The sequence below is a fragment of the Mauremys mutica genome, chromosome 2 (assembly GCF_020497125.1).
Source record: "Mauremys mutica isolate MM-2020 ecotype Southern chromosome 2, ASM2049712v1, whole genome shotgun sequence".
Taxonomy (NCBI): domain Eukaryota; kingdom Metazoa; phylum Chordata; order Testudines; family Geoemydidae; genus Mauremys; species Mauremys mutica.
Window position 1 is genome coordinate 136,758,030 of NC_059073.1, and position 17,816 is coordinate 136,775,845.

The 17,816-nt window shown below is 53.0% G+C and overlaps 1 protein-coding gene across 1 annotated transcript; it reads right to left on the bottom strand.

Annotated features, from left to right (window-relative positions):
• Window positions 1-1,768: 1,768 nt before the first annotated feature.
• On the bottom strand, window positions 1,769-16,105 carry LOC123365329 (receptor expression-enhancing protein 4-like). Its single transcript, XM_045008089.1, has 8 exons — window positions 15,474-16,105; window positions 9,151-9,223; window positions 8,364-8,440; window positions 7,527-7,647; window positions 6,365-6,478; window positions 5,255-5,387; window positions 3,601-3,785; window positions 1,769-3,301 (listed from the first exon to the last, which is right to left on the bottom strand). Exons 1-8 carry the CDS (start codon window positions 15,503-15,505, stop codon window positions 3,236-3,238), a joined length of 801 nt encoding a protein of 266 aa, XP_044864024.1. The 5' UTR covers window positions 15,506-16,105; the 3' UTR covers window positions 1,769-3,235.
• Between the last annotated feature and the right edge of the window lie 1,711 nt (window positions 16,106-17,816).

Here is a 17,816-nt window from a genome sequence, read left to right on the forward strand (position 1 = left end):
CTGCCACAGGTTTAGGAACTAGAAAGCTCACAACGCCAGGCACCCACATGGCTCAGGAAGGAGATTCTCCAGACCTGATCAACCCTGTGCTCCCCTCAGTCCAATCTCCCGCTTCCAGCCTTCAAGGGAAGGTGTAAGAAACCCTCTGTGGGACCATTATAAAATCAATTGCCCAGAAAGTGACTCTGGTCAGGAAGAAAGTCAGTGGTCAGCTTGTGCCCTGAAGCAGGGAAGTTTTTGTTCTATTTCTGTAACTTGCCTACCATTCACCTAACTCAGGGGGAGGCTCTGAAGTTGCTCACTCTCGACTTACCTAAATAATTGTGTCATTTGCACATTTTGCCATCTCCTGGTTCATCCTCTTTTCCAGATCACCATTAGGTGCTACTACACAACAAGTACTAAGAGCCCCAGTCACAAACCAGAGCCCCATGTGCCAGGCACTGTACAAACAGAACAAAGGAATAGTTCTCATCCAAAAGATCTTACAAATGCTTTCGACACCAGTCCTAGAGGGGAACGCTGTAGCCCCTCCACCACTGCCTTCTACTATACCAGGGATAGGCAACCTGCGGCACAGAAGCTGATTTTCAGTGGCACTCTCACTGCCCGAATCCTGGCCACCGGTCCAGAGGGGCTCTGCATTTTTTTTTAAATGAAGCTTCTTAAACATTTTAAAAACCTTATTTACTTTACATACAACAATAGTTTAGTTATATATTGTAGACATAGAAAGAGACCTTCTAAAAATGTTAAAATGTATTACTGGCACGCAAAACCTTAAATCAGAGTAAATAAATGAAGACTCGGCACACTGCTTCTGAAAGGTTGCAGACCCCTGTACTATACTAACAATTAAGCACTTACACATACTCTCTTTTCTATTATTAACTACTTTCTAGTGTAGACAGTACTTTGTCTCAACTCCAGGACTACTTCACTTCCTTAGCCAGCTCTTTTGAAGGACTTTGCCAAAGGTCCTTTGGAAGTTCAAAGAAGCAATTTCATCCGGTACTCCTTTATCCACTATTTTGTGGACATACTATAGAATACCTGTAGCACATTTTCCTATCTAGAAGCTGTGCTGTTTTGTAGAAGTCACTTCCATTTAGGAGCTTTATAGTCATCTCATCCCAGCTGCAGTAAGGATCACCAGTGCAATGCCCAGCATTGGCCTCAACTCTTTAAAGAGAGCGACAACAGTTGTCCTTGGGGTATAGCTTTTTCTACCCCAAGGACAAGGCACTGGTCTGAGATTCATTTCAGCCGAAACAGGAGCATTTGCTGCCCTACCTACAGACTCCCACCCACCCCACCTCTGCCCATGATGGTGGATTTGCGTTGATGATTTTTTAGACTAACATTTCATTCCCAGCACAGCACCATGTCTAAACAGCCAGCAGCATCTCAATCCCATGCAAAGAATGCTCACTTGTGATTAGAAAGGGGCACTCCTTGTACGGCTTTATCATTGGTTTTCTGTGCCTCAGTTTCCCCATCTATAAAAGGGGAATTACCCACCTTATGGAGTCAGAGTGGGGGAGAAAGCAGGTGTCTGAAGCATTTCAGACCCTCTACTAGAAGGCGTGTGGGAAGAGTACAGCTGCAGTAACAATCCTTCACTCTGCAGTCCCTGTGTGCGCTGCACAAACATGGCAGCTGGGGTTGCTAAAGGACCCCAACTCCAGGACCCGTGGCCTGCAGGCCACACTTCCGTGCTTTGTTCTTGAGGGGGGACAATTGACTCAAAAGAAACTCCCAGACCAGCTCATTTCACAAGTTCATGTATTTAAATATACAAAAGCTCTATACATGAGGGTCTAACATAAAAACCAGCTGAGGGTGAAGGACACAGAAGTGGGGCTAGAGAGCAATCAGTCAGTCTGTTTTCAAGTAACAAGGATTTGAGGCAAGACTGTGGAGGGTCTGATCCTTGAGCTGCAGTCAGGGGAGATGGAGGTGGCTACAGAAATCCACATGGGGCAGAGAGGTGACCAGCTCCCAGCGCTGTGTTCTGGGTCTAAAGGCAAAGGAGCGCATGGATTTTTGGCACTTGAGGTCTTTGGTTTCGTGTAACTGAGACAGAAGGGGAAGTTCTCACTGCATCACACCTCTGCCTTTCGATACGGCTGGGATGTTTAGAAGAGGTCAGCAAGACAGTAACTAAGGGAGCCTCTGGGCTGATGTGTACGTTCCATTCAGAGGTGGATCATTTGATCCAAGACACAGATCTCTGGAGAGTTGACGGCTCACAGAAGCGCTCTGCTTGGCTTAAAGCATCAGTCATTTCAGCCACAAACGTTCCGTGGTGGACCCCTGGGAACCGAAGGACTGGAGAGGGTCACTCAGATTCCATAAGGCAACTGCTAGTTACTCTACAAATAAATATCCCCCCAAACTTGTGCATTAGAGACTGCAGAGCAGGAGGATGTAATGCCCAGGACACAGCATGCATGTGACCCTCCTGGGCCTGGTCCAGGCTGCTACTCACCACAACTCCTGACCCACAAGCAGGAGAGAAAGCAGTTCTTTGCACCCGCCCAGGGTGCTCCGGCACACTGGGTGGTGCAGAGCACTCCCAAGCTGAGCAGTGGCAGACAGCAGAGAAACCTGAGTGAAACAAGAGTCGTCGCCCTATGGGACTAGTTGCAGGGATGTAAGACACCCCCCTGGGCGGGCAGAACTGCCTGGGTCAGTGGGAGGATGGCAGCAGGAGGGGTCAGAGGCACTGGAGCTGACCTGCAGCAGATCGATGGAGGCACGGGGGGGGGGGGGGGGTGTCTTTCACCTTGGGACAGTGACAGGGGCACGTGAAGTAGCTCAGGAGAATAGCTCCATGGTCTAAAGTGCCGCTAACCCAGCTATGGAGGAGTCATGCTGGGGCCCAGCAGAACGGCAGGGGAGTCAAGATTGAACCCCATGTGCAGAGTGCAGCAGGCCTGGTGCTGGGCTATTTACACTCAGGGAACCATTGTGCGTAGAGGCAGCTCCTGTGGCAGAGAGAGCAGCAGGAAGTTGACAGGAAGGTACAGGGACCTATCAGGACAGGAAAGGGACAAGATATTTACAGTGGGGTGTATGGGGACCTCCTGCCCCATTAGAAACAGCGATCTCCTCTGCCAGGCATGTAGCAGGAAGTGGCACATGGCCCCATGGAGACAGGTGCCACCCATGGTGTGGCAGCCAAATCACGTCAGGTTAAGATTCCCGGTGAAGCCCAGCTCTTGCAGGCTGACTAACTGTCCTGATCCGGCTGCACCGTCTTCTTCCTCGCCCGGCCCCGCACCAGCCTGGAAGAGCCCTGCAAAGGAGAAGCAAGTCAGGCCTCCTTCGATGCACCTGCCCCACCAATGTCGCTCCGTTAACTCCCTTCTCCCAAGGCGGCTCCATGTGCTGAGCTGCCCCCCAAGCAGCCAGGGTGCCCTTTAGAAGTGATGATGGTGGAAACAGAGGCTTCCACCTTTCCCCCCCACCCGAGGGCACAACCCTCCCCAGCACCAAAGCCCAGGGGCAGACACTGGCACAGCTCCCGGCCCATGGGTCTCCCAGGACAGCAAGGCTGGTGCATCAAGGCAGGACACAGCCTGCCTGAATCGTCACCTCTTTGACTTGGGGTCTCTTCTTCACGACGCGCAGGCTCTGGCTCCTGGAGATTGTTTTGGACAGCGCGAAGTCCCGGCTGCGGGGAAGAGCCTTGGGAGAGATCTGGGAGTCCGACCAGCACTCCTCTTCCTCCGTGTCACTCTCATGCCCAGGCTGCCGGCCGGCCGAGGCAGTTCTGTAACCTTTTGGGTGCGCGGGAGCGGGGGAAAGAAAGCCCAGTGCTGGATCAGTGCATGGCACAGGGGTGGACTGGATCCCTGCTGTGGCCCTTGGCACATGCCCATCTCTTTAGAAGCCAAGTGCCACGCTGCCAAGAGGGCAGGCTTTGAACCCTCCACTGCCTTTCGCAATGTTCTCTTGCCACAGCTGCTAATTAGCAGAGGCTGTTTCTGAACCAGGATCGCTCCAAGTCCCTCTGCCTGCCATGAGCACAGATGTGTAATTGGGGCTTTGGAAAGCCAAAGTCAGGGAGAAAAACAGAGCGCTCTGGTTGCTATGCTGAGCACTGGGCAGGAGGAGCCTTTCAGAGAGATTCCTCCTTTCCTCCCTTAACACCTTCAGTTTGTGCCAATGTGATGTTGTTAACTCTCAGCTCTTATCTAGCACTTCTCATCCCTAAATCTCAAAGCACTTTACAAAAGGAGGACATTACCATTATCCCCCATTTTACAGATGGGAAACTGAGGCACAGAGGTGCAGTGAATTGCCCCAGGTCACATAGCAGGCCAGCAGAACCCAGGTCTCCGGAGTCCCAGTGTGGTGCTTTATCCACTAAGCTATACTGCCTTCCAGCAATGAGGCAATGCTGTCTCCCTTATGGGCTTCAGTTTTTGCTCTTCTCTAGCACCTTCTGTCAGAGCACCGCAGAGTGCTTTACTGACACCAAGTAACTTGGGGAGCCATCCTCCAGGTGGGGAAACTGAGGCTGGCAGACACCAGGAGCGACTCACCCAGTACCACGATGCCAGGAATAAAACCCAGTTTTCCCGACTCAGTCCCAGGCCTCGCCCTGAGCCATCTGCCCTTCCTCTACCCACCGGCCCTGCAGAGGTGCTCCCACACCCCATACATGCAGCAAGCACGTTCTACACAGGAGCTGGTCTGCCCCCTTCCAGCCAGCGCCAGTGCCGCACCATTCGGACCAGCTCTGGAATCCTTCTCACCCCAAATCCTGTACACAGGGTCCATCTCCCACAAGGCTTTCTAAGTCGCACCTTCCCTCTTTCCAGTTTAGGAGTTGCTGGAGGCCAGCCTGACCCCCAACATTAGCAGCATTGCTGCCGGAGGGGAGTTTGGCCACAAACCCACCCTGCCTCCTCCTCCAAGTGTGGAGCAGCTCCCCTCCTGCCCAGACATGCAGCCCTCCCCTTGCCAGCCTGATCCCAGTGCCCCTTTGGAGGTGAAGCCTCAGACAGTCCTTGGGCCCAGTTCCTCAGCAGAGTCCTGGCCCCAGCCCCACCACCCCCCATCTCCATCTCTCAGTGGCCAGGGAAGTCTCCCCAGCCCAGCCCCAGATCCGAAGGAGGTAGCCAGCACCCAGTGAGTTATGGGGTCCAGAGAGAACTAAGCTGCACTTCCGTTAGAGCTTTTACAAACCCTAGATCCCCAGGACCTAGTCCCCTCCCCTCCCCTCCCCGCTCTTGCCTCTCACCTATCGGCCGCCTCCTCATCTCCTGCTCCTCCAGGTACAAGGGGTCTTCGTAGTGCACGGGGGCGTCGTCAGGGATGGCACGCAGGTCCTGCATGCTGAAGCTGCGCAGACGCCCGGCCAGGGCTCCCTGGCTCTGTCAGGCAAATGAGATGGGGGAGATGGAGAGAGACCAGGTCAGGGACACCCTGAGTCAAAGTCAGACACTGGGCTGCAGTAGCAGCTTGGAGCACCTAGATCTGCTGCCGCAACACTCAGGTGAGGAGCAGCAAGGGGTTAGTCGCACCATGGCCAGGTGACTCCTGCAGAGAACGGAGCCTCGGGGAAAGCTTCATGCAAAGTACTGCCCCGTGGGGGCTAACACAGCTGGGACAGTCCATAACTCCAGTGGGTTGTTGGGTGGGGGTGGTTCACACCACTTAACAGAGGTCAGGTTGGCATTTACCACGTAAACACACGCACTTAAGTGACATCTCACCTAGAGATCTCAAAACGCTTTACCAGGCGGGTGCCTGCTGGGTAGACAGGGACCCAGGCACAGAATAGAGGGAACTTGCAGCCAGTCAGGAACAGAACCCAGTCCTGGGTGCTAGCCCCCTGGCAGCACGGCTTGCTTTGAAACACCCAGCTCCTGGGCAGCCAAGCCTGATTATTTCCTCTGATTTTTTCACTTGGTAGGAGGCCTCTTAGCAGGATGTTACTTGCCTCTGACACTGGGGGTGGGGAAGGTTATGGGAGAGCTCAGTGGAATCCAGCTTAATAAGCACCTGGTAAACAGGAAAAACAGGCAAAGCCGCATCTGTGTGAGAGGTGCAGAGAGGGGGCAGCATGCTGGTCCAAGGAGAGCAGCAGCATTACCTCTGGAGGGGCAGTGAGCAGTGACTGTGGGGTTAAACCTAACCTCAAAGCCATGGTAAACTAACAGTAACCTGGGCATACATCTGGAACGCTAGGGCTGCGAGCTGCCAGGATGTGTAGGTGCCACACAGCAGCCCCAAGCACCCGGTCCACGCCCTGGCACAATCTCACTGGCATCTGCCAGCTCTGCTGATTTTTTACTGGGATGTTCCATGGCCATAACAGCCTCCCAAATCACCCAGGGAGATCAGGTACCTTGGCCGCAGCTTGGACGGCAGCTGTGGCTGCAATGTTGAGGCTCTTCTTGCCAAAGTTCACCATAGTCTCGTACCCGCGCTCCTTGGCCTGGGTGATGTACAGGTCGATTTCCTGCAGAGACATAGCACAGTGAGCATTCCCAGAGGCCAGGCCCAGGTCCAAATCCCACCTTGGGAAGGAAGAAGAGGAATCTACCTGCTCCAAGACACAAGGGTACTAGGAACCCCACACAGCTGTGCCAGCGGAGAGGCCTGAGCCAATGCCCACCTGGCCTTGGGAGCGCTGTACCCCTTAAATTCAACTGCAGCACTACCCTGTTCCAGCCAGGGTCTCGCCTTGCCATCCTACCCTGCACACTGCTTTGTTTGGGAGGAGTTATTGAACTATGAGCCTCACAGGGCCATGTCTTCCACTCATGCAGAACTGGCTCCTTCCGATGCAGGTGACAGAGATACAGAGTCCATGCAACTATACCCCTACACCGAGAACCATGCAGGAATCCTGCACACAGCCCTGTTACTGCTCCCCCCAACACACGCCCCACCTCGCTAGTGGGAAGTTCAGGGTCCTAGGAAGTCTTAGGAAGTCGAATAAAAGCCCCCCACCAAGGAACTGACCTTTAAATGGATTTAAAGGGAGTTCAGCAGGTCAGGCAGAGGAGCATTGGCAGAGCTGTGTGGGGGAAGCCCAGGACTGTAATAACAGGCAGTGCTACAGGGCAGGACTGAGGGACAACAGCAGAGATTTTAAGATCAAGACCAGATGATTTTTTTTTTTTTATTAAATAAAGAAAAAGTTCTAGCTCAACCACAAGGTATGTGCTGGATGCAGGAAGTCCTGTGGGAGGTTCACTAGCCTGTACTATCCTGTACTATGAAGGAAGTCAGAGTAGATGGTCAGAATGACCTCTGCTGGCTTTTAAAAACAAAACTATGGCTGGGGCTCTGAATTGTAATAGTGAGGGGGATGTGGGTCAGGATTGAGGGGTTTTGGGAGAACAGGGTGCAGAAAGGCTGCACAGCACCTGCCTCCATTCTGATCAGCACGGCCAGCCAGCCCCTCACTTTAAGCGCTAACAATGCAGCTACCTGAGGGAGGGATGGCGGCTTTGCTGAATCCCAGAAGCAAGGCGAGAGCGTGGGGACAAGTGACCCGTTACCTTCTCTCTGCGGGACAGCGTGGGGTGCACGAACTTCCGGTAGAGCAGGCTGGCTCCCTTGGTGTAGGGGGAAAGCAGCCACACGACAAATGCCATCTTGATCTCATAGTAGAAGGGAAACCTGCCAGATTGAGAATGCAGCAGTGAGAGGGTACCCGGGGCCCTCAGAGCCCAACACCTCATACTTCTGCCATTCATCCTCATGGCGAGATGGCTTAATGCCGAGCAACTCGGCAGCTGCAACCCCGATTGCTCCTGTCCACCAAGAGGGGGAGTGGGGAATTTCAGGGAGCTTTCTGCTTCTGGACTGAAAGGATAGCTGCTCCCCAGCCCCAGCCTGCAATCAGGCCCAGCGAGTCCCCAGTGGGCATCACATGGAATGGGCATGAAGGGAGAGGGTCAATCAATTCCACCCTTGCTAAAGCAGGACAGACGGGAGCTTGGAAGCCCACAGGGTAGTGGCAAACATGCAGGAGATTCAGATGGACAGATGGACAACTGGGATGGCATGGAGGGAGTTGTTCCTTCCCTTCCCCTCCCCTTGGCATGGGGCAATGGATCAAAGGGCACTTGCAGACCCTCCAAGGCCACGTCCCAGGACAGAAACTAGGATATGAGTGGGCAGACAAACAGCTATGGGTAAGAGAAGCCATAAACCCATCCCACCTCCCTACAGCGGATGGCTAGGCTCAGGCATGCTCCAAGTGACATCACTCTGAAGCATCAGTCCCTTGTATAGAGTATGGCCCTGCAGTGGGCTCTGTACGGTCCAGAGGGCCTCCTGCAGGAAAGCCACCCATGCCCACCAGGAGAGGGCCCTCAAGGCTGGTGCCCTACCAGGAAACGAATGTATCCGTGAGGGTCTCTGTAGCCATGAAGAGCGCAAACACAATCCAGTACATCATCCAGCGGACCTGAAGGGACAGGGGGAGCAGGTTAGCCAGCATGGACCGTGAGAGCCTTCCCCTTGCATATACCCATGCCAGCCTGCAGGGCTCAGAGTCAGCAGAGGAGGGGAGGGAAGGGCTGCCATGCAAGCCCTGGGGTAGCCCTACCTGCCCTTCACAAAAGGGGTAGGGCCCTTCACCTGCTATTAGCCCTCAGGTCCAAGCCCCCAGACACATTTCTTCACCCCTGCAGTGATCAGAGTGCCAGTCTGATGCTGGAGGGGGCATAGCTTTTACAGCAGAATCACATACCAGCCCTTGAGTTTAGGGCCATGGGAATTTAATCCCTTTGGAAAAAAACATGCCTGGTGCCTCACACACGAGTTCATCCTCACCGCCCACAGGGTCAGCCTGGGTCACCATCCCCACAGCAGAGGTGGGAGACAGGCACACAGCATGGGGATCAGAGCCCCGGCACTCAGCCTCTCCACACTCAACCCTGCTCCCAGCAAACTGATCGTGCACCCCCACCACTGCCCTCTTGTGCCCAGCCTCAGGGGGGCAGGGAAATCAGCCCTGCTGCTTCCAGGTCTGGCGCAACGCCCCCCCCACCCCCCAGGTAATCTGCCTCCCTGGTCTCTTCCCTAGGGTCACCTCCCCACCAGGTCCCCTGTGCCTGGACACAAAATAACTCACAGAAGCCTCCCCAGAGCGGACTCCACACTCCTCATACTCACGTATTCCCGGATGTTCTTGGTTTTCACTGCCTTGTAGGAGGCATAGGCCGGATAGAGCATCCCGAACACCAGCCTGTAACAGAGAGAGGGGGTGAGAAAGGCTGGCCACCATAAGTAGAGCAGGGCCAGCAGAGAGAAGCAGCATTGCCTGGCTCTGCTCCGCAGCTTTGCCTTCACGGCCTCCAGCACCATGCTGCCCCGGTGCCTCTGCCCAGGGAACGTTCACTCCTCTCCCTCTGGAGCAGCAGTGAGATGAGATGGCAGCTGACTGGCAGCAAGAAAGATGCAGGGGGACGGACTCAGGGGTGGTACCGGGAGGGAAAGTAGAGCCTGTATCCAGGCCAGCTCCCTGTGACACAGGGCCACCTCCCAAGCACCCCAGGCAGGCAGAGCGCCTGAACCCCGTGACAGATACCAGCCAAGCCAGTAATTAGCCAGAGCGGCACAACTTCCTCAGAGCCTGCAGGTGATCCTGAGCGGGGAACAGCTATTAGCACTGACAGGTCAGGATACTCCACATCCTGCCCACGCGCACCAGCCCTCCCCAGGTCACTCCATTTCACAGACACCTCACGGCAGTGGAGACAAAGAACCAAGCCGACAGGAGAGCTCAGGTAAATCCAGCATGACAGGCAACTGCCCTGACCGGGGCTGCAGTGTGTTCAGGATTTAAGCCCTTTTTCTGAGCTGGTGGCAGGTTGTTCTGTAGCATGGTTCTACCTCTGCTACCCTTCAACCTGGGTCACGTCCTGCCCCCCTCCAAGCACCCTTTAATGGGGAGTCTGATTTCAGGTCCTATTTCCCTGACACACCCTAGAGTTTGGAGGCAGGAGCAGGAAGTGTATCAGTCTCATCCATAGCATCATCCCTCTGGACTGCATTCCCCTCCCTGCTATCAGTCTGACGGCACCTGTGAGCGCACACCTGGAGCATGGCTAGGTAACGTGCCTGGGCTGCCACACCGGCTCCTGGTTACACAAGCCAAGCCAGTCCAACGGGCTGTTACTAAATCACAGGATGGCAACAGGCTGCACTTCCTCACCAGAACTGGTTACCAACAGGTTCCAACACACTGTGGGGGAGGGGAGGGACACTGCCAGAGCCGGCCCGTGGGGCAGGGCCTGGCCCCCGGGGAACCTGGCCCTGCTGCCAGAAGTGCTCGAGTGGAGAGGGACAGGTGGGAGCAGGGCACAGGGAGAGAGGGGGAGCAAGGAGATGGAGGGCTCCTGTAATGCGGCTGCAGTGAGCAACAGCAGAGTCTGCACGAGGCTGCAGAGCCATGTGGGCAGCATGAATCAGCCTGAGAGAACAGCACCAGCCAGCCCCCCCAGCAGTAGCTGCACTTCTCCCAGTTATTCCCATGTGTCACGTTCAGATTAAATTTATTTAAAAAAATCCAAACACATAGATGATGTCATCCCGAACCCAGCCCCCGCTGCATTGCATTCCTGCCACCACCAACTGAATCCCCTGCACCCTCTTCCGAGCCAACACCAAGGCCTAAGATTCCCCCATACAATCAGCAGGTACCTCTCCGAGTCCAGGCACATGCACGTCTGGCCTCTGCTGCTTCACCCAGATGGCACTGGAGCCAGAGATAGCAACTGAAGGGCTGGAAGCGTGCTGGGTTACCATGGGGCTCCGAAGATTTAAAGTGCCATAAACACGGATTGTTAAGGATGCGTCAGGATGACCGGGATTCCAGGTGTAACGGGCGATGGGGAGTCTGGTCTGCAGTACACTGCCAATGCTGCCTTATTGGGCAGGTACCAGCCATTCATCTGTAGATCTCCCAGTACTTTAACAAACCAGGTCGGTAACATTGACCCCGCCCCCCCCAATTTTATAGATGGGGAAACTGAGGCACAGGGAGGTGAAGCGATTTGCCCTGGGTCATCCAGCAGGCCAGCGGCAGAGCTGAGAACAGAGCCCAAGTCTCCCGGGTCATAGTCCAGAGCTCTGTCCGCTAGCGTAAGGGCATAGGAGCCCCAGCCCAAACCGCTTTGCTAGACTCAGTCCATAGCAAAATGGGGTGCGTGCAAGCCCAGCCAGAATGCACTGGCTTCTCCATGCCAGCCCACCAGGGCAGATATGCTTAGCTCTGAAAGCTTGGCTCCCAGGCAGAGAGGGCCCCTTGCCTACACCCAGGTAACCAAATAGAAATACAGGCTGTATCCCAGCTTTGCTCTCCTACGCTGGCCCCACACAACCACATTTGAGAACCTGGCTTTAGCCCGGCTAGAGGTGGAGGCTAGGAGGTAGCCCACACTGGCAAGAAAAAACACATTACTACACAGGTTGGCCACAGCCCTATTTAGACATGTTTACTCCTGCAGCCTATCTAGAGCTGCAGACCAGCCAGTCCACGTTCTGGAGCTGACTGCCACCACATCACCTATAGCAGAGAGATGGGAAGGCCACAGTAAAACCATCCCCCAGCCCCGCTTTGGGAAGTCACTGCACAGGCTACCTCCCACTCGGGGCAAGCGACAGGTATACAGCCGGGCCCAGCACTCCCCACCCAGAGTCAACCCCAGCTGTGATGCACAATGAGGCAGGTCATTAACAGAGAGGGCCCCACCAGCAATGGCTCTTCAGGGAGGTGACTCTCTCCTCTATCCCCACCCTCCCTGAACATAGTATTCTGCAAACACTACAGCCTCCCTCGCCTTAAGGGCAAACTCAGAGCTACCAGCCCTCTGCTGTCTGTCCTTGCAGGGTCCCCGGCCCACAGTGTCCGGGTTACACATTAACACGCAACCGTCACAAAGCTGTGAGCAGGGGAGCAAAACCAGGCCAAGTGGCAGTAGTCAAGCAGCTTCCCCCACGCTCAGGAAACTGCAGCTCTACGCCCTGCGTCTTGGGTACAGGGGTGCACAAGTTCTTCCCAGGGTCACTATTACTGTCTCCCAGGGTGGATAAAAGCCAATGATTTAAAAAATAATGAAAAGAAATCCGATTTTTGTATTTAAATCGGATTTTTTTGATAAAATGCTTTTTGAGGAAAAACCTATCTAAAAATAGTGTTAATTAAGATACATTATAGCTCAAAGATGTCTCATACTATCGAACTAGAATTTATAATCCCTATTCCATGATGAGATAATATATTCATGTAATATTTACAAAACTTTTCTTAAACGAGTTCCAATAGCTCATGGATTAGGGACCCAATCTTTTGAGGTTCCAGCGGCTTCTGTATAGATTATTTAGGTTAATCTTTCTATCTACCCAATGGGACTCTGTGCTCAGTCTAGAAGATACCATCAGAGATGCTTGGTTTTGCAGTTCTCAAACTGTGGATTTGTGTCTCCAGAGGTAACATGCTTGTTTACAGCAAAAATGTTTTTAAATAAATTATATAGAGAGGTGAGAAATAACAGCCCTCAACCCTATTGTCCCTCTGCAAATTTGTGTACAGTCAGTCCCTTACCTCGCTCTAAAAGTGCAAAGTTTCCAAAAGTTCAATGACTAGACGATTGGGGGGGGGGGGGGGCGGGCACAGATCTGGACAAGGAGAAGAAGTCTGGAGATAAATAGGAGAAGGGAGGGACAGGCAGTAGAAACAAAAGTGAAACTGTTTTAACAGCATATTCCAGAAGTCTTGAGGTCTGAGTGTAGCCTTCATTGATTTGAGATCTACCATACCATCCTCTCACTAGAAGGGAAAATTTATAATGGCAGCAGGCCGTAAAAGAGACCCAGTTTGAAAATATTTTAATGAAGTTCCTCTACCTGCGGGTAAGACAGGCAGGCATGCGTACAAAATGCAAACAGTGCAACAAAGTAATGCAAGGCCTGATTGCCTGATTCTCACATCATGAGAAGTGCTCCTTCTCAGGAGGAAGCTGTGTTGAAGACGAAAGGCACATGTCTGAACATGCAGGATCTTCAGGTTGGTAACAACCAACAAGAATGCACTCTTATGTAGAAATCCATGATTAAATCGAGTCTTCCTGACCAGTGATTTAAATCAAATCCACACTGCTGTCTCCTACACAAGAGTTCACAGCCACAGATGTAGCTGCACCAGCGCCCCGCACCCACCACGTGCAGCTACACTAGAGGTTAAAATCCCCAGTACAGACAAGGGCCCAGTGCACTTTCCAACTCCTACCATAGTGAGTGGCCCAACAATGTGTGTTTTAGCAGCTCCCCAAACTCCCCCGGCCCCACCTCCAGCATGTGAGTGCATCCCTAGCACACCAAAGCCCTAACCTGTGGCCTTTGTACCCCTGACAGGAAGCTGGCATGTGACCCAGCTTGTGCAGTCTGTGACGTGATATCACTTACCAGATGGGAAATTAACGGACTTGTCTGGGACATCCTGCCACACACAGACACAAGCATGTAGGGCTTTCACTAGTAATGCTACATAATGAGTGGCTGCTAAAGAAACACTCCCTTACTAACGAGATTCCTACCAGATTAGCTGGCACATCTGCCCAAATGCCAGGAGCCCCTGATGGGCGCTATGTGGACTGCCACAGCAAAGAAGGATACTTGCCCTTATTTTAGAAAGCAGGGCCCGTCTGAAATAGCCATTGCTTTTGGGAGGCTGCTGTCTGACTGGGGTAGGGGAGGGAGAGCACACATTCCAAGGGCTGGGTGGAGGTAAAAGGTGCCAAATTAAAGGCAGACTGCACCAACTGGCTGTAACTCCAGGAGCTAAATATTTAGTAAGTCAGAACAGACACCACAAATAAAAAGGTCAGTTTTTGGAAATACGTTGTCCCTGTTTCACCATCTGACCCTTTCCTTGGGGTGCTACATATGAAAGAATTGGATTTGCTATTAGAATTTGAGACAAGTTAGGTCCCGCCTCCGCCACCCGAACAGACATGGTGTTCAACAGGTGTTTTGACTGTTACACCAGCGGTTCTAGAATTGTTTGTTGAAAAGAACACTTGTTTAACTCCCTTTGCACCAGCCTTGAAATGGATTTCCAGCAGCAGAGTCTGTGCTTCCAGGTCCCACTTTGCAGCAGTTATTTGTATGCCCATAGCCTGCAGAGGCCCCAGCAGAGACTGGAACCCCACTGGGCAAAGGGGGGTGCACACATACAATGACAGTGTACCATCTACATAGACAGGACACAGGGTGGGAGGGGAAACTGGGGCACAGATAAGCAAAGTGACTTGCCCAAGGTCACCCAGCAGCTCAATAGCAGAGGCACGACTAGGACCCAGATCTGAGTCCCAAGAACTGACAACTCAGAAGCCATTTCAGAGGTGGTCTCGGGAACCCAATAGGCACAGATGTCCACCAGCAGAGTGACAGAGAGAGATGGAGGCTATTGGGAATGCAGGAAAGCTGGTGTCTGGCTTTCCTACATGCTGGCTAAGGCGCACAGGATACTCTGTGGATAGCCCTCAAACCAAAATGCTTTCCTTATGATATAGTTTATTTCAAGCCAACCCTAGAGGTAGAGGAAAGGTAAGTGAGACATCTCAAACTGGGTCAGACAAAAGTCAAAGGTGACAAGCAGGATAGGATCACACCTGTCAGGGACCATCTACATTTTCTTGGCCCAGCCTCACCACAGGGGGATGGACTAGACTAGATGACCTCTGGAGATGCCTTCCAGTGCTACATTTCTAGGATTCTCTCATGCTGGTCTGACCCTCAGGTCTGAAACACTCAGTCAGCCTGAGGTCACAGATTTAAGTCCCAGCAGTTTCAACTCAGCCCATATTCCTTCCAAGGTACCTGTACATACCGTCTACTCCAGGTGGGTCTCCTAGAGCAGTGTTTTTCCAATGACTGGTCCACAGACTGGCACCGGTCCCTGAGATCTCCCTGACACAGTTTAGGAAGGCAGCAAGCTGGTCCCAGGTATCAAAACAGTGGAGGAACGCTGCTCTAGAGGAAAACAATGAGGAGTCCAGCGGCACCTTAAAGTCTTTAAGGTGCCACCAGACTCCTCGTTGTTTTTCTGGATACAGACTAACAGGGCTACCCCTCTGATACTTGTTCTAGAGGAGACGCTGAATGACATGAGCCCCGCCAAGGGAAGTTAAGAAACCCCCCACGTCTGTGACCAATAAATTGGGGGGGTTGCTCCTGTATCTGCTAGAATGCCACCCCATCCCAGGCAGCACCCCCTTCCCACAGTACCCCCTTCCCACCGCAGAGGTGGCCGCACTCCGGCAGCGCTGGCGGGGTATGGCTTTGTCAAGGCCACCAAAACACGGTGTGACTTTACACGCCTCCGACAGCGACCCCCAAAATGCAGCCAGGTGGCACGAGAGATGCCAGGTTGGATCAAAGGGCGAATCTACCTTCCCCTCCCCACAAGCCAACCAGCTCTGCACCATACTCACACGACCACGCGGCAGATTATCCAGGAGACCATGGCGCATCAGCAAGGGGGCCCCGGGCTTGCGGGCGGAGAGCAGCTGGCTCCTGCGGGGAGCAGCAGGCTGGGTGGCCACGGAGCGCTGGAGAGGGGAGAGATCTCGGCGGCGGAGCCTGGCAGAGGCTGCTCGGCTGGGCTCTGGATTAGCTAATGCCGCAGGAATGCCTTGCGCTGGGTGTCTCTCGGGCAGAGCGGGGCCCTGCTCGGCTGGTTTCTCGCGGCTGCTGCCAGTTTCCCTCCGAGGGGTGCAAGGCAGGGCCTGCCGCTGACTTGTCCCCACTGGCCCCTGTGGCCCTGGCTAGCTCTGAACTGGCCCTGGCATCCCCTGACTGGCTGCCCCTTGCCCCGGGCTCTGCCCGCTGCTCACCCTGGGCGGGGAAGAGGCTGCCCCGGCTGCGGCTAACGAGCCCTGGGGGGTGCAGGGGGGAGGCTCTGCACGCCCCGGCTGCTGCTCCCTGCGCTGGCCCAAGCTCGGGCGCTGCAGGCTCCTTCCTGGTGCGCCGAGGCGGAGCTTGCAGCCAGTTGAATGTCGCAGGCTGCAGCCGGCCACCCAACCCCGGGGCCGAGCCGGGCGGTGCACGCGCCGTGACGGAGCAGGAAGCGCTCCTTAAAGGGGCCTTGCTCTTAAAAGGGCCAGGGACGGCCCCCTCTGCCTTCAGGGGCCCTTTGCTTCCCGCTGCTGCTGCTCCCCCTTCTGATCAAAGTCAGCAATAGACAGAGAATTCGGTGCACCTCCCGCGGAATTAATTGTTCATGTGGCGGCGAGCGGGGTCCAATGCTTTTTAAATAAAAATAAATAAATAAAATATAGGAACACAAAACATATAAACCACCAGACCCCCAGCTGTCCCTAGGAGCTGCGGGTGCTCGGTGGCTCTGCATTTCAGACCCAGAGGTCTGAAAACTGATTTGTCTCCAAACAGAGGCTGCTTTTGAAAACTTTGGCCTTTTTGCAAATCCAATCTCATGGGGTGAAAGGAACCAGCACGAGGACCCTTTGCGACCTAGCAGCGCTAATACTGAGCCTTCAAAAACCCAGGGTCAGCCTCCACCCCCCAAATCATGAGATTTTAAAACAATACATTGGGGGTTCTCTTTTGTTACCTTCTGGCTTGTGAGGATTAAGGGTGCACTTGGGTCACATATGCAAGTGTTTCTCAGAAACCATAAGGGCTAAAAACTTCCCTTTAAAAAACAAAGCTAAAATTTTCAGGTAACCACATGAACCCTGGAGCTGAGGCTTTAAGAAAACAGCAAATATCACAAGACTAGAATTAAAATTGCCTCCCAGTGACAGAGAATTCACCCCAGATAACAACAGATGTAACCAAGACCCCAACTCTCTAAGGCCCTGATTCACCAAAGCACTTAAGTAAATGCTTAACAACTGTAACCACATGCTTAAGTCCCAGTGAGGTCAAGTAGCTTACGTGGACTTCATTGGGACTTAAGCGTGTGCTTAAAGCTAAGCATTGGCTTAAAGGTCTTGCTGAGATTTCAATGCCTTGTGGCTTTAAGAATGGTGTGGGTTGTTGCCAGGCAACAACTGCCAATTTTTAAAAAGCAGAGGCAGCTTTGTCAAGTAGCCAGAGCAGGGCAGTGAGAATCAGATAATCCGAGTTGAAATCTAAGTTCTGGCACCTACTCCCCAGGATACTTCATTTCACCCCTCTGTGCCTCAGTTTCCCCACTGATAAAATGCTGTAGCTATTTACCTATCTCCCTGCGTTGTGTGGCTTAATGCATTCAGATCTGTGAGCTCTTGGGAAGTCCTCGCATGAACAGTGTCAAATAAAGGAACAAAGAGTTATTCATGAATCACTAATCACTACTGTGTATATATATCTCCTCACTATATGTTCCATTCTATGCATCCGAAGAAGTGGGCTATAGCCCACGAAAGCTTATGCTCAAATAAATTTGTTAGTTTCTAAGGTGCCACAAGTACTCCTGTTCTAATCACTACTGTGTACATGATGAAAATGGATCAGTGAAACATCCGTGCATTTGCCCTTCATTTGCAATTCTCTTCGCCACATATCCTTCTTTGTCAAAACAACTTGTAAATCACTCTAAAAGACGCACTCTTGTTCAGTGACAAGTTTTTGGGCTATATGCGGGAATTACTGGGTGAAATTTTCCATCTTATGCTACTCAGATCCTCAGACTAGATGATCATAATGGTCCCTTCTGGCCTCAAAATCTACTCTGCCCATTTTACAGGTGGGAAAATAGAGACATGGAGCAGAGAAATGACTTGTCCAACATTACACAGTGAGTCAATGGGAATGCTGGGAAGAGAACCCAG